Source organism: Tasmannia lanceolata, unplaced genomic scaffold, assembly GCF_043159265.1.
Source record: "Tasmannia lanceolata isolate RefF3 unplaced genomic scaffold, GAP_Taslan_0.1 ptg000029l, whole genome shotgun sequence".
Taxonomy (NCBI): Eukaryota; Viridiplantae; Streptophyta; class Magnoliopsida; order Canellales; family Winteraceae; genus Tasmannia; species Tasmannia lanceolata.
In genome coordinates this window covers 1294813-1319735 of record NW_027518706.1, presented here as the reverse complement: position 1 = coordinate 1319735, position 24923 = coordinate 1294813, and the positions used below count along the sequence as shown (strand labels likewise).

At 37.5% G+C, this 24923-nt stretch overlaps 1 protein-coding gene across 3 annotated transcripts in view; it reads right to left on the bottom strand.

Annotated features, from left to right (window-relative positions):
- The window catches only part of EMB2247 (protein EMBRYO DEFECTIVE 2247), a 92763-nt gene that overhangs the window by 20569 nt on the left and 47271 nt on the right, over nt 1-24923 (bottom strand). For all 3 annotated transcript variants that reach the window (XM_077369742.1, XM_077369744.1, XM_077369745.1), the window contains 14 exons: nt 24142-24194; nt 22530-22597; nt 21905-21980; nt 20574-20657; nt 19787-19935; nt 19524-19641; nt 19293-19409; nt 18745-18965; nt 18134-18223; nt 16136-16247; nt 1694-1804; nt 1441-1578; nt 733-783; nt 537-649 (listed from right to left, as the gene is read on the bottom strand). In XM_077369742.1, the coding sequence (XP_077225857.1) occupies nt 537-649; nt 733-783; nt 1441-1578; nt 1694-1804; nt 16136-16247; nt 18134-18223; nt 18745-18965; nt 19293-19409; nt 19524-19641; nt 19787-19935; nt 20574-20657; nt 21905-21980; nt 22530-22597; nt 24142-24194 (1501 nt within the window). The remainder of the gene's footprint in view (nt 1-536; nt 650-732; nt 784-1440; nt 1579-1693; nt 1805-16135; nt 16248-18133; nt 18224-18744; nt 18966-19292; nt 19410-19523; nt 19642-19786; nt 19936-20573; nt 20658-21904; nt 21981-22529; nt 22598-24141; nt 24195-24923) is intronic.

Here is a 24923-nt window from a genome sequence, read left to right as displayed (position 1 = left end):
CTCTTCTCCTCCATTCTTGTATTCTTCTTTCTTCCTCTTTCTACTTCTCTAAATCTGACTCCACGGTTTGGTTGGCACCCTCCAAGAAAATTTCTCTTTCTTTTCAGTTCAACATCAATATTGTATTGTACTTCCATTTTTATTTGTATATATCTTTTATTAATTAAATTTCCCTTTGCTGTAGCCCAAAGGAAAAAGAATATAAATTCAGCTCTAGCAAGCAAGCATCAATTTCCATGAGCAAATATCACAAAGATTTGGAAATAAAATCTCTTGCAGCATAAAATAAGAATGATATTGGAAAAGTTAACTTAAAGTACTTGAATGCCAGAAAAATTCTTCAAATCAGGTCTAGTAAATGAAATAACTCATGAATCAGCATGATGCAATCATGCTGGGGAAGTACTCTTGACCAGTTATCAGGTTTAGCATCCATGAGATAAATCTTTTACTAAAATGAAGAACAAGTAAATACTACAAAAAAATGGCGTGCATAACTTAACATGCTATGTAAATACTGTAAAACATTACTATACCAGTCGGCAAAATCTCCCCAAAAGAAATCATAGATTTCTCTCCCGATATCATTGAAGAAAAACTTATCATAGCTTGAGGTAACATTGTCAATGAGCTGGTGAAGTTTCGCAACCTGGAAATCACGTGTGTTTCTTCAACAAATTATATGGTGGGTATTGCATAGTACATAATACAACATCATAATAGTTGCCTTACCACCCAACATTCAGGTAATGGTAGTCTCTGTAGGGATTCTTCTGTATCAAACTGTAAAAAACAAAAATTCTTGGAATCATCAAAACTAACACGCAATTGACTATGCTGAAAATTAACTTTTCTTATGGCCCTAGAATGAACTGGATTAACTTCTAGTACAGCAGGTAAATAAATATACAAAAAATAAACCCAGTTATCAGAAACATTAAGTTGTGAAAAACCAAAACAAGATTTATAGATTGGACACAGACAAAAAATAGGGCAGATCAGCGTTGTATGTCAATTTATTGTCAAACAGGGAAAACAATGCATGCAAGCAAAATGTGCGTGAATGTGAAGAAGAGTTAGGAATACAAAAGTTTCGCTCAAACAATTGGAGCTTATCTCCTTGTGGTTGGTTAAACTTAGTACCAAGTCTCACAACCCAGAAAAATTACTCATTACACTATCCATATCCACAATTATGTTTAGTAACAAACATTCTTATGGTAGTATTTAGAGCCCCATATTCTCTATGCATTATATCATATAAATATTTATTACTTTTTTCTGAGTACACTATGCAAACAACTTTTGATGCCAAGGACAAAAGTTTTCAATAGTGACGGATATACGTCAGCTATTTATCTTCCAGTCTTGTGATCATCCTTGCCCCATTAGCATGCAAGTATCGATCCACTAAATACAAAAGAAGAACAAACGGCCAACCTTATAAGAAAATATGTTCTCCCATGCATGCAAGTCACTTTTGCTAGGCAAATTCTGTAATACAAATTTGCCAGCATTCCATAATTTGTTAGTGAAAGCCTTGTTTGAAGTCAACCTCTCAGTGGACAAGTTAAGGTCCTGAAACAAAAAATGTGACATGGAAGTGAGTACAAATCATCAACATGCTAAATCAGCAGAAGATGGGTACGCAGCTAGGATGCAGCAAGTGTAATTTTTTTTAAGCAAAACAGACCTGACCAGCAGTTCCCAGAGCAAGTGTGAATCGTAAGGCATCTGTGCCAAATTCCTTGATTGTATCAATTGGGTCTATGACATTTCCCAATGTTTTAGACATCTTCCGTCCCTGGAAAATTATAGCATAAAAAATTATATAAATCAGGAAAGAGAATCAAGTATGAACAAATATGAAGTGGCCAAACAAATCATAATGCCAACTAGACAAAGCCAAATTTATATTTTAAGGCAGTGTGCAACATGTACACATGAAGTACAACATGGAACTCTCTATTTACACTTCCGATGAGCCACATTTAAATAAGCAAGACACCTTTAGAAGCACAAAGCGGGTGTGTGCAGGGGAGGGAATGGGGGCAGGAGAGCATGGGGTTTAGAAGAATAAGGTTGGGAGCGCCAGGGGAGCATTTATGTAATATTTTCTGTCTTTCAAAATTCAAGTACATCAAAAAGTAGTAATTTCTAACCATTATATATATATATGAGAAAACGGTTCCTACACATGTGTAGATAAGTTCTCTACACACTAGCTTAAAATACAGTGGGGGCCACATTATTTGGGTGATCCAAACCATTCATTTTTAAGGCCCTCACATAGATAGCGTGTCCACAAAAAATCAGATCCATAGGATCATCCTAGCCATTCGAACTGTGGAGACAAAAAATGGACTAATTTGTGAAGTTTTAAAGACATCCATTTTACCTCCACAAATCGTAGGGTTGGGATGATCCTATGGATCTGATTTTTTGTAGACACTCTATCTATGTGAGGGCCTTTAAAATGGATGGCTTGGATCACCCAAACAATGTGGGCCCCACTGTATTTTAAGCTAGTGTGTAGAGAACTCTCTACACATATGTGTAGGAACCGTTTTCTCTCTCTCTCTCTCTCTCTCTCTCTCTCTATATATATATATATATATATATATATATATATATATATATATAAGTACACCAAAAAGTAGTAATTTCTAACAATCTATATTTTTGTGCCTTCTGAAGAGGACTTTGTACTTGCTCCCATGAAGTAATTTGAAGAGTTGAAGTTAGATGGAAGTTAGTGATGGTGGGACTCGTTAAAAGAAGTGGATAAGGAAGAGGAAGGAGAGTGAGAGGGAGGGAGAAGATGAGAAGTCTCCACTAAGGAGTCCTCCCATGTAAATGATGTATATATAGGCCCAAAGTAGGGCAACCTAGTACAAAGACTACAATATGCCAATACCCCTCATCATACACGTAATACCTAAACCAAGGTTGCCAGAGCGGGAATCGAAATGGGAATCGAAGGCTCCCAGGGAAGAATCCTACTCAAGGTTGCCAGAGCGGGAATCGAAACAGGAATCGAAGCGGGAATTGAAGGCTCCCAGGGAAGAATCCTGCTTCCTTGACCTAAACCACCCTTACATACTCTTCAACAGGATTGATGGAGTAATAGGAGCAGGGGTGTGGAGAGAATGACATCATTAGTAAGGTTTGGCAAGCTCATTGGTTGCTCAAATCGCAGTTTGGGATTGGGAGCAGCACCCATGAGGCATGATTCCTGCTTCTAAGAAGATAGCTCAGCCAATAAAGTATTGCTCTTCTTTACTTGTTTTGCCAAGTCAGAGGAATTAAACCATTGCCTTTCGAGTGGGAAAATGCTAATGATGCAGCATAGTTCAAGAAAAATATTGAACGTACCAGCATATCTTTTAATTCTTGGACGGTTTGAATTCTGATTTCGAACTAGCATAGGATGATCACCTTAGTAGAGATGATCATCCTCCTCTGAATACAATATATTCTTATATCCTAAGTACATAGAGTAGTAGAAGTCCCTCGGAACAGAAATATGCGGGTTATGATAGGGCTGCTATGGTTGTGAATAAACAAAGGTGGTCAGCTTGGAGGAAAATAAACAATTCAAGGGAAAACATGTGGTGGGCGATAAAGACAAGCTTAAGTGTGCTCACTGTGGGAGAACTTGGCATACTCATAATACATATTAGGCTTTGGTGGGTCGACCAACAAAAGTTGGTCTTGGTAAAATTGTTGTTGCCCATACTGTTACTGATATGTGCTCAAACCCCACTGGTTCTCATACGAGTAACCTTCTTAAGGAAGCGGTGTCAGTTTCATTAGGAGAACTTGAGAAACTCCTCCACCTCATGTGTCAGTTAGAGGTTCTAACTACTAACTCCACTTCTACCTTTGTGACCTCATGTGCTCATCCTTCCAACCCTTCCTGGATCATAGATTCAGAGCTTTGAACAATATGAATCGTATTTCATCTTTGTACCAATTGTATTCCATTTGTTCTGGCAAAGAAAAGGTTAAACTTGCTAACGGTTCTTTATCCTCCATTGATGGTAAAAGAACTGTCAATGTTTCTCCTCATATTACCCTTTCCAAAATCCTTAATGTTCCTAATCTTGCTACTAATTTAGCATTTGCTAGTAGTATTACAAAAAAATTGTAGTGTAACCTTTATTCTAAATCATTGTGTTTTTTCAGGATTTGGTTGGGAGGCAGATGATGGACAATGAAGGAGGGAGGCTTATATCTCTTGGATAAACTTCAAATCAGTTGAAGGCGTTACACATCCAATCGTAATCGTAGCGATGTCAATAAGTCTATGGTAATGCAGTGTCGTGTCCAATTGAATCATGTTTCATTACAATATTTTGAACATTTGTTCCCTTCTTTATTTATGGTCCAATTGATTTCTAAATTAAACTGTGAGGTTTATCAGTTGGCAAAACATTATCAGTCATCTTTTCCTACATGTGATCATAATAAAAATTCTAGTCCTTTTTCTTTTGTGTACTATGATGTGTGGTGACCTAGTCGTATATTTCTGGAATGAGATATCCCTATATTTATTGTCACATTTGTGGATGATTGCACTAGACGTACATGGATCTATTATGAGGTATATTCTATTTTTAAAACTTATTGCTTAATTTAATCCTTTACCATTGCAAAAATTCCATTTTAAATACTTCCCATGCTATGATTCTTACCAAGATTAACAAGGAGATAAAAGCTCTCCATTCAAAAAATGGAGAAGTGTATTGTGTTAGTGGGTCGAATCGTTTGGTGATGAAAACGTAATAGAACATCAAACATCCTATATTAGAACTTCTCAACAAAATGGAGTAGCCGAAAGAAAGAACATACACTAGTTGCAAATGGGAAGAGCTCTTTTAATTGGAATGAACGCATTTCGGGCTTGAGGTCATCCACATAACATGCAATCATATCAATCGTACTCTATCTCGTATCCGTGCATTCAAAACCCCATCTGTGGTACTTTGTCCTGATCAACCTCTTTTCCTTGTTTCACTAAAGGTGTTTAGGTGTACCTATTATGCTCATATTCTTGGTCCTTCCCATACTAAATTCAATCCCAAAGATCTTAAATGCATTTGTTGTGGTATTCTAGTTCACAGAAAGTATACATATGTTATCATCCATCAACAAAACGGAGGCTTGTGACAATAGATGCATCCTTCTTTGAATGTCTTTCGATTTACTCGGATCTTGTCTCGCTTCAAAGGGAGACGGAGTGGTCTACTATTGTGGTGTCAATTTCTATACCGATTGTTGATTCTAATTATTCTTCTTCTTCATCTGATCCTACATTACATCTGGATTGTGCTCCCCAAATGTGAGGAGCTGCAAGTCTACTCATGGCAACTATGTCAATCACCCTCAGAACCAGATCCATCCTCAGGTATACGTCAATGATCTTGATCCTCTTATTGTTGTTCGAAGAGGTCAATGTTCTATGCATCCTCTTTCTAACTTTTTCATGTTTAAGTGTCTGTCTCCTTACAGTACCTTTGTAGCCCTCCGTTTTGATTCCACAGGATGATGCCACAAGGGGTTAAATTTTCAAGAGCAAATGGCCAAGTCTTTAGATTAAAAAAGGCTCTCTATGAACTAAAACAGTCTCATAGAGTGTGGTTTCAAAGGTTTAGTTATGTTATGAAAATGGGGTATGTTCAAAACCAGGCTAATGACACATTGTTCGTAAAGGCAACATGAACAACACAATTGTTCTCATTGTGTATGTTGATGATATAGTCATCACAGGGAACGGCTCAGTTGAGATAAATTTGCTAAAAGATTACCTCAATAAGATATTCAAAGTTAGTATTTAGGATCGTTAAAGTATTTCAAGGGAATCGATGTGGCTAGATCGATATTCAAAGTTAGTATTTAGGATCGTTAAAGTATTTCATGGGAATCGACGTGGCTAGATCTAGAGAAGGTATATTTATTTCACAAAGGAAATATGTTTTGGATATTCTCAAGGAAACGAGAGAGTTGGGTTGTAAATCAGCAGATACACCTATTGAACAAAATCACCAATTGGGTGATAAAGATGGTGGACACTTTATCAATGTGGGCAGATAACAGAGACTTGTTGGTAAGTTGATATATGTGTCCCTTACACGACCCGACATTGCATGTGTTGCGAGTATTGTGAACCAGTTTATGCATGCTCCAATAACAGGTCATTTGGAGGCAGCACTCAGAATACTCAGGTATCTCAGGGGGAGTTGAGAGAGGATTGCTATTTAAAAGACATGGTCACATAAGAGTGGAAACATGGACTGATGTAGCTTAAGATAGGCCATCTACTTCAGCTATTGCACATTAGTGGGATGAAATTTCGTAACTTGGCAAAGGAAGAAAATAATTGTTGAGAAGCAGAGTTCAGTTCCATGACACATGGTGTATGTGAGATTAAAGTGGTTAAGAATATTATTTCAGGAGTTGGGGCATCAAGTTCACACGCCCATGGACCTGTACTGTATTAACCAAGCTGCTATTGGCATCACTGATGACCCAGTTAAAAATGACAAGACCAAACAAATTGAAGTCGATCAACACTTCATAAGTGAGAAGTTAGCTTCTAGAGTGATTTGTACTCCTAACGTAACTACGAATCGGCAATTGGAAATGTCTCAACTAAGGGTGTCGCCAAGAGTAGACAAGAGGAAATTACAATCAAGTTGGGCATGAGTGATATATACTCACAAGTTCGAGGAAGAGTAATGAGATATTTAATTTAACATGACCATGGATTATAAGGGCATTTTAGTATTTTAGCATTTATCATAAATAATAAATGCTAGGGATCATGAGGAAAATCGCTCACATTTCTCCCTTTCTCCTCAAATCCCTCTTCTTTGCATTCTCTTCTTTGATGTTCTCTATTTCTCAGCCTAATATTTCTACCATCTTGGCAGCACCTAACCAAGGAGTAAGCTTAATCATGCTCAACACAGCACAGACTTCCGCCTCAACCACACATCACCATTGGGACTTGCATAAAACATGATAACTATAATATTAGCGTCAGAGACCCCCCACCCCTCCCCAAAAAAAAATGTTTGGATGGTAGTATTGTCCCTATCAAGATCTTTGCTAATTCCGTCAAATTCAGCTGCTTCTTTTTTAGAATGGTAATGACTCAATAATACGAGAGAACAAATGTACAAAACCAACAAAGGAGGTCAGCTAAAAAAAGAAAGAGGCAAGAAGAAGAAAGGCACAAGCTAAGAAAATATAAGCAACTACTATCATGGAGGAAGGAAGTCAAGGAGTTATAACTCCCTTCTTGCCACTCCTTCCCTGGCCAATCTATCAGCGATAGTTTGCCAATCTTTTCATATGTTGGAAAGATACTCCTAATTCCCCTACATGATCCATAATTTCGTCATTCCATCTCGCAAATCTCCGGGGGTGAACAGTTTCCTTTCAACCGTCTAATTACATTTAGGGAGTCTCCCTCTACTATCACCCACGCCAAGTCTTGCCTCTCAACCAACTTAATACCCTGCAGGACTGCTCTGACTTCAGCTTCATTAAAGTCAGCAATCCCAAGAGATCCAGAGAAGGTCCAAATCGTGGCGCCCTCCGCATCCCTTAGAAGACCTCCCACCACAGCAGGACCCGGATTTCCCAAGCTCGATCCATCAAAAGCAAACACAAATGTAAAGGAGGAAAGGACCGTGACCCAAGAATCAGTCAGAGCAATCGCCTTAGTGAAAATATACTGCGGGCGTTTAGCATCACCTTTGAAAATTCTGGCATTTCTTTCTTTCCATAGGGTCCAAATACAGGGAGCGAACAACCATGAGTCCAAGAGATGATCCAAGTGAGTTGGGAATACCCAAGATATGCCAAACCTACTTAGGAGACTACTCCAGATTTCCCTAGCAAATTTGCAGTGTAAAAGCACGTGCTCCACCATTTCCCCAGCTTCTATACAAAGAGCACAATGATCCACTATCATCACGTGGTGGCTTCACAAATGGTTGACGGTCAATATTTTGTCTAGGGCAGAAGTCCAACCAAAAGGGTGCACCCTAAGGGGTGCCGGGATTTGATGTGCATGCAGAAACTTCAACAATGATCTAGTTGATATACTTATTTTAACTCATTCATCTCCATGCCCACCTTAGATGTGCTCCTTACTGCATCAATCTATTTCCCCATGTTCTCTTTTCTCATTTTCTTAACTGCTAACATGTTTTTGGAGGCATTCAGCCACAACCTCCACCACAGCTCACAAGTGATCAAACTAAAGATCAAGACTCTTTACAGCTGTCACAAGTGTTAGCCCTCTTGAGAAATTACGAAGAAACAAAGCCAAAGGTTACTTCAATTAAGTAGTATTTTCAAGATAAAAGGCAAAGATCATCTTAGCTCAAGGACGAGGTGACAATTGTCTATGAACAGATTCATAGAGGCTTTAGCAGATTCATGTATAATGAACTATACCCCCATGCTATGTGCCTGTGTTGCTAAGTAAAAATGTCCATTAAGCACGTCCAAGAGTAGTCTATAAGCTCGTACAAGTATCATTGCCACATTTACCCCTTTTTCCACTAAGGCATAATTGAGTACAGGCCGTGAAGCAGCACTGTCAAATAAGCAATCATAGTAGGCCCTAATGTATACAATCTGTTAACTGGTCATCCATATGCACTTTTCACTATTGAAGGTTGATGCTGACAACCAAACTTACACCTGGATGTACGTAATGATGACAGAATTAACACATATTAACAGCTCCAGGACGATGCTAAATAGGAGCTTACATTACAATATTATTTTTGTGAATATTTTATTCAGGCTAATCATTTCAAGCAGTACATGGCATAATAACCTGTAACGACCCGGCTTCCGTTGCCTGAGGTCGCTACCAAAAATCACGACATTTTTTTTTTTTTTTTTTAAAGGGCCATTAGATAACAAATGGCGGAAGCAATAATTAAACCTTAACCGAGGCCTGTAAAAAGGCCGAAGTGGCCGAGAGGAGTGAGAAGATTATTCAAAGTTCGAGGATGGCTTCGTCTGGAAGCAAGATTTCGGCTCCACCCCAGAAGAAGCAGAAAGTGGAAGGGAATAACTCGGTTGCCTTATGTTCTACCTGCGGAAAGCGGCATGCTGGTCAATGTTGGCGGACCATGGAGGTATGTTACACTTGTGGGGACCCTGGTCATAGGCAATTTAATTGCCCTCGATTGGGTAGGCAGTCCGTGGGTGCTCCTGTTCGTCCGCCTCAGCAAACCCAACCTTCGAGGCAAGCTGCTCCTGCCCAAAACCAGTGGAGGGGAAACCAAAATCGCCCTCAGAATGCAGGAAGGAACGCTCAGTCAAGCCGTATCTTCGCTCTTACTCGAAGTGATGCGGAGGCGCCTAATTATTCTGGTGGAGGTTAGTAAAGGAAATCATAAGTAGTTGCTTTTATTTTTGCGTTTTTGAGTTTTGCTTAATGTTCTTGTAGAAGGTGGGATCTTTTCTTTCGTGAGGAAATTGCTAGAGTATGAAATTTTAGCTTAGATTAGCAACTTATGTGGTCTTGTATCCGTAAGCGGCGTAGGGAAGTTGAGAGTAGCGGATGTTAGAAATTTTAGAGGGGAGAAATTCGAGGATTTTAGGGAATTCAGTTAGGATTCTCATTAGCCTCGAGATAGGGTGTAGTTCTTAGAGCCTTGAAGCGAGATGTAACGTTTATTTTGGAGCATGATCTGAATAAGTTGGAGGATTCTAAAGGGATTTAGTAGGTGGTAGATGGCGGAATAGAGATTTATAAAATTTTAAATTTGTACGTGATTTGGGCCTACTAAAAGATGAAAAATTGGAAACCTTTATTGTTAAATGATTCTTCAGTTTTGATGACAAATATGTATATGTATTGATGATGATACCCATAGAAATGCAATCAAACCTTGTCCGTGAAGGAATTTGTAACTTGTGAAGAATTCTCTACCGCATGGTTTTATTTAAATTAAGCATCCTGTATGACTTACCCCTTTTGGATCGTTTTGGATAATTAGGATGGTTCGCATGTTGACCACCACTAGGAAGTGCATGACAAAGCAGTACTTAATGAATATGCAAGTGAATGAAGTCATTGATAGGGTGCAAAGGGAAACCATAATTGAAATCAGTGACTCCTCATCGGAAAGCGAACCTAGTGAGCACCCTCCTTCTCCTGTTCATCCCCCGTCATTAGATCGGACGATCTCCGATAAGTCTTCGAAGAAAGATTCAAAGAAGCTGATGCCATCATCAGTTCGTGAGAAAAGAAAAATTTGTCGAAGGGGGGATAGCGAATCATCGTCGACGGTGGCGTATGAAATGAGAGGTTTCGCCCAGACGCCTCCATATTCTGGGGAAGAGGTAGCAAGTGCTAGAAAGAAGAAGGTAAAACGCGAATTGTTCTTGGGAGAAAGTATAGGAAGTAACTTATCAAGCAGTAATGAGGTACGTAGATTTTTGTGAGATTATAATATAATAATTGCTTAGTATGATGTGTTAGACCTTAATTCCTTATTTTGACTTCTTATTCTAGCTAGGGTGGAATTTTGGGGACAAAATTTTCATTAAGGGGGGTAGAATGTAACAACTGGAAATTTGGGTTTTTATTTAAGATAATTTCACCCTAAAAAGTTAAGATTCAGAGTGTATTAACCTAATTAATATGTGTCATAAAAAGGGGTTTCAAGGGATATTAATGGAGGCCTTTAATTTTCGATTTTTGGTGGGGCCCTATAATTTAACGTGAAAACCATAACCTTTCTAAACCACCCTCTTATTATGTATTGTAAAACAAAAAAATTGGGTGTGACAAGTTTGCCCCAAGCAAGATTATCACACTAGACCTTTGTGTGAGGGGCATTTTTGGCATGCAATTTTGGGACGTGTTCCCATGTAGCAAGAAATCAAAAATATTTTCAGCATAGGTATCCTTCCCAAAAATTTCTAACGTTATTTCCTTGTGGGTGAAAATTTCATTTAATACTCCCCTAGTTGGGGCGCCACTTTTGGGCCTTGTTTTTATGCATATGGTATATGTACATAACCATACATCTCAAATGACTGATTGCCTTCTTTCTCTTTTGAAAAGCAACTGTACGTTTCTCCCTAGAAGGAAAAACGCACAGTGCTATCAAAATGAGAAGGCATCTTGCTTTAAAAAAATGGGATTTTGGAATCTTGCTATAAATTTAGCATTTAAAGAGGGAAAGAAGTGATACGTGTGTGCTATGCCTTCCATACTCCCTTATGGTGGGCCACCTTCAATCTTGCAATTAAGGATCCTTCTTTTGGTAACCTTTTAATGCTCTTGGTAGATAAATTGGAAAGATGATTCATAAAAATAGAAAACTTTGTAAAAAGGGGTTTCTTGGGGAGAAATCAAATTTATAAATTAAGGCCTTCCTCTCTTTCTCTCCCTCTTATGAACGTATATTTCATTTTTCTATTCCCATCAAAGCTTAGAGAGAGAGAGGGAGAGGTATTCGACCATTTAAAGGAAAAAGAGAAGGGAGGCTCATTTTGATTCTTTGGTTTCAAGTAAGTATTCAGATTTTTTTTATGTTATCAACCTTTCACAAATTCAGCCCAGGAACCCAAAACCCTTAAAATCCAATTCTAAATTCATGAAATTTCTACCAACCAAACACATGGCTGATTTTATTATACTATATCCCAACTTTCCAAAGTGGAACCTTTGTCTGCAACTCCATCTTGATTTCCTCCGAACCTGCAAAAACAGAGAGGTTAGGAAAAGAGAGAAATAGAGTTAAAGAAGATATGCATAAAAGGATAGTGATATATATCAACCCCTTTTTCTTCCCTAGACCACCTCCCTTTAATGTATTTCCACTACAAGGGGTGGCTTGGGTAGAAACAGTGGGTGACTATATCATTCCTTTTGATATTGTCACTGCCATGTTTTTAATGTTATAATTTCCACTTTATGCTTTGCCTTTTAAATGACTAGAGTACTGTGAGTATATGCAACCCGATATGTGCTTGGGTATTTAACTTCAGGTGGATCCCCATTTTGTTTGTCTAATTTTGGATAACTTGGCCATCAATTGGTCGGCCCATCAATTGGACGGTTGGATCATCATTGGTGTGAGCCCCATCAATTGGACGGTTAGATCATCATTAGTGTGAGCCCCATCAATTGGACGGTTGGATCATCCTTGGTGTGAGCCGTGCAACCATTCTTGGAATATATTCAAACCTTCAATCATAATTTAACAAAGACCCTCACCCACGTTGATTCCATGCCCAAACCCTTATCTCCAGCCTTCATCCATAGCCACTTTTTCTCTCAACTCCAAATCATCTTAATTCAATCCGGATTATTTATTTTGTAGAACCCGTGAACCTTTTTGTATACATCTATGACATTGTATGTGTGTGACACTGTTCAGGTTGAATATTTGTGCTTTTTCATTTAGGGATCGCCGTTTTTCGAGCGCCAAGCATCAAGGCAAGTTCTGATTACTCGCTTAATAATGCTATTAATTTTGATATGACTTTAACATTTTATTTTGTATAGTAATGATACGGATAATCAAGCATGTGTAAATAGATGATTGTTTGGAATTGGAAAATAATTGTGAATTTTGATAATGCTTGTAAAGAAAAGTTTTGTTGTAAAATAAGTGAACGCATATTTAGGATTTGGAATAATGGGAGGGAGGACTAAGGAGAACCCTTAGATCCAACCTTGGGCGAAAAGCCAAAAGCCAACCGGTCCGAGAGCGTACGACAGCTGGTGGGCGATGCATTGGGAGGAACCCTCGTGGTGAACCGATCAAAATCCTAAAGTGGATCACGTTCCATTAGGGAACGGAGGGTCCTTGATGGTCAATGATCACCGGCCAGGCTAGAAAGCCACCGCAGAAAATGAGAATAAAGTCGATGGGGGACCGCCGCATGATCATTGGGGAAAAAGGGGAGAACATTTAAAATACATGCTACGCTTTGTATGTTGCAGTTAAATCGTTTTGTTATTATCGGATAAAAGATTGTTACTGTGTCATGTTTTATTATTGTTTCATTATTGTAGAAAATATTGTGTTGTAGATTCATGTCGCTTAATTTCATTATTTTGGGAGTTTTCTTTACTTGCTTCTAACCCACTTATTAACTACGACTCTCGGTTATGACAACTGTGTCAAACCGAACTCAAGACTCCAACTTTCCCCTTTCCCGCATGGGTTTCGTCAAATATCCTCATTAGCAAACGCTCTTTCCTCTTCACCTACAATTCCTGTAGGATAAGTGGGTTAAAAGCAAGTAAAGAAAACTCCCAAAATAATGAAATTAAGCGACATGAATCTACAACACAATATTTTCTACAATAATGAAACAATAATAAAACATGACACAGTAACAATCTTTTATCCGATAATAACAAAACGATTTAACTGCAACATACAAAGCGTAGCATGTATTTTAAATGTTCTCCCCTTTTTCCCCAATGATCATGCGGCGGTCCCCCATCGACTTTATTCTCATTTTCTGCGGTGGCTTTCTAGCCTGGCCGGTGATCATTGACCATCAAGGACCCTCCGTTCCCTAATGGAACGTGATCCACTTTAGGATTTTGATCGGTTCACCACGAGGGTTCCTCCCAATGCATCGCCCACCAGCTGTCGTACGCTCTCGGACTGGTTGGCTTTTGGCTTTTCGCCCAAGGTTGGATCTAAGGGTTCTCCTTAGTCCTCCCTCCCATTATTCCAAATCCTAAATATGCGTACACTTATTTTACAACAAAACTTTTCTTTACAAGTATTATCAAAATTCACAATTATTTTCCAATTCCAAACAATCATCTATTTACACATGCTTGATTATCCGTATCATTACTATACAAAATAAAATGTTAAAGTCATATCAAAATTAATAGCATTATTAAGCGAGTAATCAGAACTTGCCTTGATGCTTGGCGCTCGAAAAACGGCGATCCCTAAATGAAAAAGCACAAATATTCAACCTGAACAGTGTCACACACATACAATGTCATAGATGTATACAAAAAGGTTCACGGGTTCTACAAAATAAATAATCCGGATTGAATTAAGATGATTTGGAGTTGAGAGAAAAAGTGGCTATGGATGAAGGCTGGAGATAAGGGTTTGGGCATGGAATCAACGTGGGTGAGGGTCTTTGTTAAATTATGATTGAAGGTTTGAATATATTCCAAGAATGGTTGCACGGCTCACACCAAGGATGATCCAACCGTCCAATTGATGGGGCTCACACTAATGATGATCTAACCGTCCAATTGATGGGCCGTCCAATTGATGGGGCTCACACCAATGATGATCCAACCGTCCAATTGATGGGCCGACCAATTGATGGCCAAGTTATCCAAAATTAGACAAACAAAATGGGGATCCACCTGAAGTTAAATACCCAAGCACATATCGGGTTGCATATACTCACAGTACTCTAGTCATTTAAAAGGCAAAGCATAAAGTGGAAATTATAACATTAAAAACATGGCAGTGACAATATCAAAAGGAATGATATAGTCACCCACTGTTTCTACCCAAGCCACCCCTTGTAGTGGAAATACATTAAAGGGAGGTGGTCTAGGGAAGAAAAAGGGGTTGATATATATCACTATCCTTTTATGCATATCTTCTTTAACTCTATTTCTCTCTTTTCCTAACCTCTCTGTTTTTGCAGGTTCGGAGGAAATCAAGATGGAGTTGCAGACAAAGGTTCCACTTTGGAAAGTTGGGATATAGTATAATAAAATCAGCCATGTGTTTGGTTGGTAGAAATTTCATGAATTTGTGGGGTTTGATGTGTTCTTGGCCATGAATTTAGAATTGGATTTTAAGGGTTTTGGGTTCCTGGGCTGAATTTGTGAAAGGTTGATAACATAAAAAAAATCTGAATACTTACTTGAAACCAAAGAATCAAAATGAGCCTCCCTTCTCTTTTTCCTTTAAATGGTCGAATACCTCTCCCTCTCTCTCTCTAAGCTTTGATGGGAATAGAAAAATGAAATATATGTTCATAAGAGGGAGAGAAAGAGAGGAAGGCCTTAATTTATAAATTTGATTTCTCCCCAAGAAACCCCTTTTTACAAAGTTTTCTATTTTTATGAATCATCTTTCCAATTTATCTACCAAGAGCATTAAAAGGTTACCAAAAGAAGGATCCTTAATTGCAAGATTGAAGGTGGCCCACCATAAGGGAGTATGGAAGGCATAGCACACACGTATCACTTCTTTCCCTCTTTAAATGCTAAATTTATAGCAAGATTCCAAAATCCCATTTTTTTAAAGCAAGATGCCTTCTCATTTTGATAGCACTGTGCGTTTTTCCTTCTAGGGAGAAACGTACAGTTGCTTTTCAAAAGAGAAAGAAGGCAATCAGTCATTTGAGATGTATGGTTATGTACATATACCATATGCATAAAAACAAGGCCCAAAAGTGGCGCCCCAACTAGGGGAGTATTAAATGAAATTTTCACCCACAAGGAAATAACGTTAGAAATTTTTGGGAAGGATACCTATGCTGAAAATATTTTTGATTTCTTGCTACATGGGAACACGTCCCAAAATTGCATGCCAAAAATGCCCCTCACACAAAGGTCTAGTGTGATAATCTTGCTTGGGGCAAACTTGTCACACCCAATTTTTTTGTTTTACAATACATAATAAGAGGGTGGTTTAGAAAGGTTATGGTTTTCACGTTAAATTATAGGGCCCCACCAAAAATCGAAAATTAAAGGCCTCCATTAATATCCCTTGAAACCCCTTTTTATGACACATATTAATTAGGTTAATACACTCTGAATCTTAACTTTTTAGGGTGAAATTATCTTAAATAAAAACCCAAATTTCCAGTTGTTACATAACCACACTGATTTAGTTACTTTTTTTTTAATCTTGCACAAACTGCAGCTTACTTACTGCAGATCCACCTTTCTACTTTGTAAAAATCATTAACAGAGTTCGCACGTCCGAAAAAAATTGAAACTGTAAGCAAGTGGATTGGTTTCAAGATTTTGCAAAATGAGTCACCTTTCCAAGAAAATGGATCCCAATTTACTACGCACAGGAACATCAATGAAATAATCAGTCAGCAGTTTTACTCATATACCCATACTTACTTGAGAATCCCTGATAAGTCCATGCAGATAAATATATGAAAAGGGAACAGTCCCTGTGAATTCAATCCCCATCATGACCATCCTTGCCACCCAAAAGAACAAAATATCGTGCCTGTTTAACCAATACAGCAAACTAAAGATCAGTATATTAATAACTTGGATCCAAAAAAGAGCATTGATTTGGCCGACACTTCGAATTTATTGCCGACACACGTGTTGCGACACGACACCCGTGTCCACACGTGTCGACACTCCTTTAGACACTTTTAAGTGTATTGCTAGAAGTGACAACAACTTTATATGTATGTATGTGTTTGAGAGTGACACTATTTTAGATTTTTAGGGGCTGCTATGTTAGATACCCCATATCCTTGTCGAAACTCGGCACACGAATCCGTGTCCACAAATCATGATTATATGTACTTTCTATTTTAGGCATGTCCCTGTTTCTAAATTTTGGGAGTTCGCCGTGTCCGACACTCGGTGTCCATGTCGACACGCGACACTCTTGTCAGTGTCCACAAATCAAAAAGATAAAAATGAAAAGTACGTAGAAAAAGTTGTGCAAGAGGATAATAATGACCACAAACAGTTGTGCGCATGCAAGAAGAATTACTCAAATCATATCTTGGACTCAATTTGGGATATGGTATCCCTAAAGCTCACCTATGGGACCCGCTAATGCAGCAGATTGAAAGAAAGCTAGCAACATAAAGGAAGAAATACCTATCATTTGAATGCAGAATAACTCTTAGAAAGGCGGCCTTCGCACATTTACCGGTATATTTCATGTCTCTATACAAAATCCTAGTAAAAGTAGCAAAGAAAATTCAAATGTTGAAAAATTAGTGGGGTTGGGGGGATTGGGAGAGTAAGGGCCTAGTGTTAGGAAAAGGTTCGGGTGCATGGAAGTCAATCTGTGTGTCCAGACCCTTATATGAGTCTCTTCTCATATTTACAGTGGGGAGGGAGGGAGAGAGGGAACATGATTTTGGATAGAGTTTAATTCAATTAGAAGTTGTTTCTGGGTTGCTGTCCAGCAATTTAGGCCGTGTTTGGCAACCATCTCTAAAATGGTTTCTAGTGTGTTTGTAGTGCAGAGAATGAGAAAAGCTAAAAAACAGAAACAAATAGTTCAGAACGCACGGCCCGGAAAGCCCGCATCTGACTATTCGCATTTTTACGCGTACAAGCGATGAGATTTCGCGGAGAGACTCGGAGTCGCTTTCACAAATTCTCATCTACTTGTTTCTGCCCAATAAAACAGGCTAAAATGAGAAGCCTTGCCGAACACGCCCTTAGTGTTTTTCACTTACTATGATTAGGATTTCAAAGCTGGTAATAGCAGCCCGAGTGGATATTAAATAGTAGAGTTAGACTAAAGTAGTTTGATTGATGTATGAAGAAATGATGTATTGTGAAGTCTCTAAATACGGGCTGTTAGGCAGTCCCGCAGTACAATTATTTTCACCTCTAAAATTCCACATATCTTAGGTCCTACCTCAGAGCTAATTCATTTTACTTTTTGCTCTTTATTTCCTCTTTCAGATGTTCAATCACCTACAGTGGATTAATCTTAGTCCAATTTTGAAATTTTAGAGCTCTGAAAATTCTCAGACTTAGATTTTATCAGATCAGTAGATCAGATGGAAAATGGGCATGCACGGTAATTTGTTTGTGTGGGTTAATATGTGCATATGTTCCTAAAATCCTAAAACAGATTCCATGAACTAGAAACATAAGCAATACCAAAATCATGCTAGTGATTAACATTGATTTAAATTTTGATTTCGGCCCCAATTTCAGCCTTGGCCGAAACCGAAATTTCTGCCGAAATCCCAAATTCAGGCAGAAATCTGGTAAAAAAATAAAAAATTATTAATTAATCATTTCGGAAATTTCGTAAAAATATTATTTTAAAATTCGAATTTTGCGAAATTTCGGTTTTGGTCCCAACCAAAATCCGAAATTTAAAACTATGGTAATGAAAGCACATACCCAGTTTCAAGGACAGTTGTTGGATAAAAATGCTTGAAATCATCCTCTGATACATCTGGCCAACCCAGGGTGCTGAAGGGCCACAGTGCACTGAAAACAAAAGGATGGAACAAGAGTAGAGCACGAATATTGGTGAAATCAAATGGAAAATGGAATTAAGCATTTTAGCTAGGCAGAGAATGAGAAATAATGTGAGAATAATACCAAACATAATGATATTCATCCAGGCCCTCAAGATTTTACCATGACTGCAATATTAGAGATGTGTGAAAGTTCAATCATATGGGTAGCTTCTGTAACTGGATAACCAATCATACAGGCTTTGATGAGAGAACTGTACTTCATTTTCTTTACTACGTTTTGAATGCATTTTTTTGGGGGATTTGTGTGGAAACATTAAAAGCCAGTTTTAAGAAATTTAATTAGCAAGATAAAGGATCCTGATATGGTGTCATGCCCTTGCCATTCCTTGGGATCAAAAATTTGAAATAACATTTATAGCATTAATAAGATGATAGTACAACTTAATGTGTGAAGTTCTTCAACAGTTTCATATGTAAAACACCCATAACAGACTCATCCATAAGCAACTAGAGAGTACAAGCACCAACCTTGAAAACCATGTGTCAAGAACATCTGGATCCTGATATATTTCCACACCTTTCCCATACTTTCCACAGGCTTTTTCAAGTGCTTCCGAAGCACTCCGTGCAACAATATAGTCTTCTTCACAATCTTTGCCTTTGATGTACCAAACCGGTATCCGGTGCCCCCACCATAGTTGTCTGCTTATACACCAGTCTCTAATACTTGATAGCCAATGTTTGTAAATCTGCAAGCAAGAGCCAAGAGCATAGATTTAAATAACACTGAGGCCGTAATATGAGTGAGACTAGTCCTGATTGCAGACAGAAAGTGAAGGAGTAAGGTGACACAAATAATTTCTTGAAAGATAGAAATTTTTTTGGTAAGAACTTGACTAACATGAATCAGAAATAAACCCCCATATATTTTTAACATTTGAAAAAAAAAAGGAAATAAACTCACACAACGATGAGACATATGATACTAAAAGGATTAAATGATGGGAAAGAAACAATTCGAGTGGGAGCATCACATGGAATAAATTTGAATGATAAGCAAAACATACGAATTTCACCTTCTCAAACCTTTCAGGAATAATGGTCAGTTGTCCTTGCTCAACTGCCTGGAGGGCCTTCTCAGCTAAAGGTTCCATGGTTACAAACCATTGCTTACTCACAAGTGGCTCTATTACCTAAAAGAAAGTAAACCATTGTCTGAGCATCTATGTCAGGCATGGAGGAAAACATCCAAACCAAATTATTTTTCAAATTTGGGGCAGCAAAGTTCATAGAGTATATTTTCACACTTCTCCACCACGTTGTGATCTGGGCACTCGTAATTTGTGTGATTCCTTCTTGACAGCTAAACCGGTTTCTTCAAGATCAGACCACAATTTCTTCCGTGCCTTGAATCGATCAAGACCACTGAAATTACAAGCATTACTGACAAATGTTAGGCAGAAAATGAAACAAAAAACATCATTCGAAGCAAACATAAGTTCAACAATCCAAAATTCTTTTGTAACAATTGAACTATAGCTCCTTTCAAAAAAAAAAAGAAGCTCCTTACCTGTACAGTCCAGCAACCTCATTTAGAGTCCCATCCTTGTTCATTACATTTAGTATCGGTAGGCCCAGCTTCCTAGCAAGAAGATAATCATTGTGATCATGCCCTGGGCTTATCTTTAGCACTCCAGTTCCAAACTCTTTATCCACGTACTGTCACATTTTCAGTTTTTGAAATAGTTACAGATCGAGTAATTAAGCAATAGTTAAAGTGGTATGAGAACACCATAAACAAGATATCTAATCCAAAAAATGACACAGGCTCAAATCTTTCAGCCGTGTAAATTTGGCATTATCAAGGAATATGCATTAAGTTATATTTATAAGTTTATGTAATTATATAGTTGAGTGTGTCAAAAACATAATAAAAAATCAGCATGCAGAGATTATGAGCTGCCTTGGGAAACATCAAACGAGGAAATTATTTGGTGCCCACTACAAATAAACGCAGTCAATTGTGGCATTCAAGAGGTAAAGGAACTATGAGCTGCATTGTGAAACCTCTAACCAGGAAGTTATTCGGTACCTATTCCAAATAAACTTAGTCTTGTTGATTTCCAAGTTCAAAAGCACAGTCAATGAAACACTCCTAGATTTATTGAAAACAAAAATGGTACTTAATAACTGACATGATCAATTGTTTTCTTTTACAAAATAGGAATTTGAAATCAGCACTGGGTTTTGTCCAAACAGAGTGGACTAGGCTTAGTTTGAAGCCAATAAGCAATATTTGAATATTGGCAAAAATCAAAATCCAAAAGATCATATGCTTAGTGACCAAGGGCTTTTACTCTATCGGATATAATAGGAACATGCCGGCCAAATGTCATAGGTACAATCGCCATTCTGCCAATGTACATAGAATAACGCTCGTCCTGCATTATAATGAGAAAAGCAAACAATAACAGGAGTCAACATATTTTTGAGAACTCACAATGGAAATAAAGGAAAAGTAAGATAAGAAAAAATTAATAAAAATGCAAAAGTGAAAATTAATGGAAATAAAGGGAAACGTGATTGCAACATATATCTATATGTACATACTTGTGTTGGATTGTATGTATATATAAAACCAAGGATATTAAGGACTTGGGCACGTAGAAATCCAAAGCTAAATCCAAGTAGTGAATAAAAGATATAATTACACTAGAACTAGGTCCGCTGAAAAAAAAAACTGGGAGAATCGAAATTGTCAGGCAAGATGCATCTAGGAGCATGGTTTTAAATTTTCGCCGAAATCTGAAATTTCGGTCAACACCGAAACCGAAACCGAATTTTACAAAATTTCGGCCGAAAATCCAATAAAATGTTTTTTTTTCTTACCGAATTTTGGCTGAAATTACTGAAATTCCGTATCAACTTACCGGATTTCGGCCGAAATTGGGCCCAAAATTTCAGTTTCGGTCAACACAGAAATATGTACCGAAACCGAAATTTAAAACCATGTCTAGGAGACTAAGGGCCCGTTTGGATACCTTAGATATTGTATTTGGATTTGGAATTGAGTTTTGAATACAAAATGAATAGATCCGGCAGCTCATGTTGAGGGAGGGAGAGAGGGAAGGCGGTACTTCCTATTGGAGGGGAGAGATTGGGGAGCAAAGAGGGTGAAGGAAACTGCCAGATCTGTGAATTTCCAATTTCTTATTTGCACAGCTTATTTGAAAATCTGATTTTTTTTCACTGTCAGTTGCTGAATTGGAAATCCAAGAATTTGATCGGATCCAAATTACAATGCAAAAAGGGCTGCAAATGTGAGAAATCCAAATCAAAATCTTCTTTGCATCCAAACGGGCCCAAGTCATGAAGCAAAACTGAGGATATGTTTGGATGCACAACCAAATTGCAAGTGGGGTGCAGCCATTTGGTCCATTTTAGATTGCAATTTACACATAAACTGCAATCCAGAAGGGCCAAATTGCACCAAAATAACAATTTGAGTAGACACTGTGTACCCTAGGCTATGTCTGACAATAAATAGTAATGCTTACTTCGAGGAATTGTACGGAAAAATAAGTAAATAAACCACAATACAATTCAAAAATCACAGAGATTTGTCACATTGCCAGTATAGTTGCCTGCCCAGCTTTAAAACCACTAGTTAAGGCACACAAGTTCAAACCTCAGGATGGACTGCAATAGCTGTATCCGCAAATAGTGTCTCTGGGCGTGTCGTTGCTATTGTCAGATAGTCACTCCTTCAACATAATATGACAAAGCATAAGATACAAATATACATGAACAATTGCAATAATAATCCCAACCACTGATGTTCATGCCACATATTTTGAGCCTTTCAATATCCCTTCCAGGAGATCATATAGGTTAAATGCACAGTAATTCTTTACTACATTGACCCAATCTAGTAAAAAGAGAAACGGTAATCCGTATTGTACATTAGTGTCACAAATGCTGTACAGTTTTAGAAGGTTTTAAAGGCCAAATAAATGCATTGATAGCATAGCATCAGTTTCTCTTCCGAAACTACCTATCACAGGGTTTTATATATCAGAACACAAAAGAAAGACCACTTTCTAGAAATGAAAGAGATAATAAATTGATGGAAAAAATATTCCATGACAACTCTCAGTTCACATCTACATGCTTAAATTTTAGTAATCAGTACACCAACAAAAATAATGTGGAGCATCTATATAGAATGTCTCTGGATGGATTGAAATAAAATACGGAAATTCAAAACCAAAATGAAGGACAAAAAACAATTTTGTAGTGAAGTTACCAAGTACCTTGAACCTCCAGCAACACGATACTTGATATAATAAAGTGTACCAGGCTCTTCGGAATACTCTACTTCCTAAGAACAAATAAAAAATGATCACATCATATAAAGTAAGATTTAAACAATAAATGAAAGGCACAACACAATTCTTACTCAGGCAACCTTAAACATGCTTATGAGACAAGTGGCCACACAAAATCTGGAAATGGGAATATATAATTCAGCACGATTTTCAGAAAAATAGACACATAAGCTCCAAATGTCATCTAACAATGTCAGCTCGAGGCTTGAAAGCACATATACAAATTTTCTGTCTTCTGGGGTGAATAAGAAAGGATATGTTTTTCCTATAAAATTGATGGGAACACCGATATTTGTACCTTTAGAAATGGTTGGTCTATTTTAGATATTTTTTAATTTGCACTTTTTTTTGTTAATGTTGTTATCTATGAAATAATTGTTCATGAAAATTTTCTAAAGGATTCATTAGCCGACCCATACTAGTTTGGGACAAAGGATTAGTTGAGTTGAGTTGAGTTGTTATTTATGAAATAAAATTGTATTGGGGAGAGAAGAAATATTTTAAAAAATACAAGAAACATTGAGAAATCAGAAAGAATATACTTTTATGAAGTGAGGAACGGTATGAAAAGAATTTTTCCAGGTTATATTACGAAAAGAAGTTCTTCAAACATTTTTGGAGTCAACAAGGAAGGGAATGCACTCCTATAAAAGCAACTGGAAAAGCTAGTGTTTGTCCCTTTAGAATTGATCTCTAGTTTGGAACATTTTATTTCTTAACATCATTATTTTTTCAAAGAAGGATGTAGTAACAAGAGAAGAAGCTTCTTCTTTTTTTGAATGAAGAGATGAATCATTTGAAAAAGAAAAGAAAAATTGAGAAATCAGAAATAAAAGCAAAAGCCAAGTTTCAGGCATGACACTGATGTTTGTCCCTTTACAATCATTGTTACAAACATTGAACATTAAAATAAGGGAAATGATATCAGCACAACCATGTTTTAATAGTTGCATGGTCCAGCTTGTCTTTTCTTTTTTAATGGGCTTGTGAGAGCTTTTTGGGAACTTTAATAACCTTTGACAGCTCTTTAAATACTAAAAGACAAGATGCTTTAGTGGAAATATCAAACAATGGTAGTGTTGATATCATTTCCCTAAAATAAGTTCCCATGTTTATATGGATCATATGAAAACTACTTCAGAGTGCTTCAGCAAAGTGAAGAATGAACAACAGATTAACCGACCAAGAATGAGGCTCTGGGGCCTTTAAAGAAAGCCAGGTGCTCGAACACATGCACTTCAAACAGTATCAAATGACAGCAGAGTTCTATGCAATCCATTGAAAATGCAAGCCACATCTAATCTTTCTATGGCTTAATCTAGTGCAATAGTGACCACTGGTTATTCTGTGTTTTGGAGTTGCTGGAATTGCACCTAACTAACTGAGAAGCACTACCTAGCGAAGAAGTATAACATAAACCAAAGAATAATAATCATTATTCAGCATTAAAAGTCAGAAAATTTATGTATTCAAGATTTGAGATCCCATACACCATAATAGAATTGATAAATCTCATATCCATCGGAAGAAAGCATACCAAGTCAGAGACAGCAGTTTGAAGATTAGGAGACCAGTTGACCATATAAGACCCTGAAAAGAAATAAAAAAGTAATATTTCATTGTTTCCACTAAAGTATTAATGACATGTATCATTACTGCTATTTCTTTCTAGTGAAGGAAAACCAAAAAGAAAGCTAACAGAAGAATGGCACATAAGGAAAACTAGGAATACAAATATTGCATTTACCATGTAACTAAGAAGATGAAAGGGAAAAACCCAAGAATATTGGGCATATGTAGATAGAATTAGAAGTTTTACAGAACCAAGGTTTCATATATATAAATATATATAGGCATTGGGGGGCGTATCGTCTAGAGGCCAGCATGATACATAGCTGACACTAGACTAGACGGATGGAGCTACTATTTTCTTTTAGGTCACATGGTCCCAAAACTACATTGATATTTATTGTTTGCACCACATTTTCCATGTATTTTTACTTTAATATGTTTGGCATTTTTAATGATAAATTGTTTTGGAACAATGGAATTTTTATCTATCTTTTGATCCTTTGTAATGTAATTTACACTATTTCTAGTGTGCCGGCTAGCCTATCAGGCCTATTGAGAAATCAGTTGTCTTTGCTACGTAACTCTATCTGCTACAAAGTGCAAGTCTAGAAAAAAGTGAACAATTAAAAGAGACAAATAATGCAAGAATGTAGCACACAAACACAAGTTGCACAGCACTAAGAACTTGGGTGTCTGTTTTGGGCTCAGAAAACTCATTTCGAAGCGTTATTCTGGAGAAAATAATCC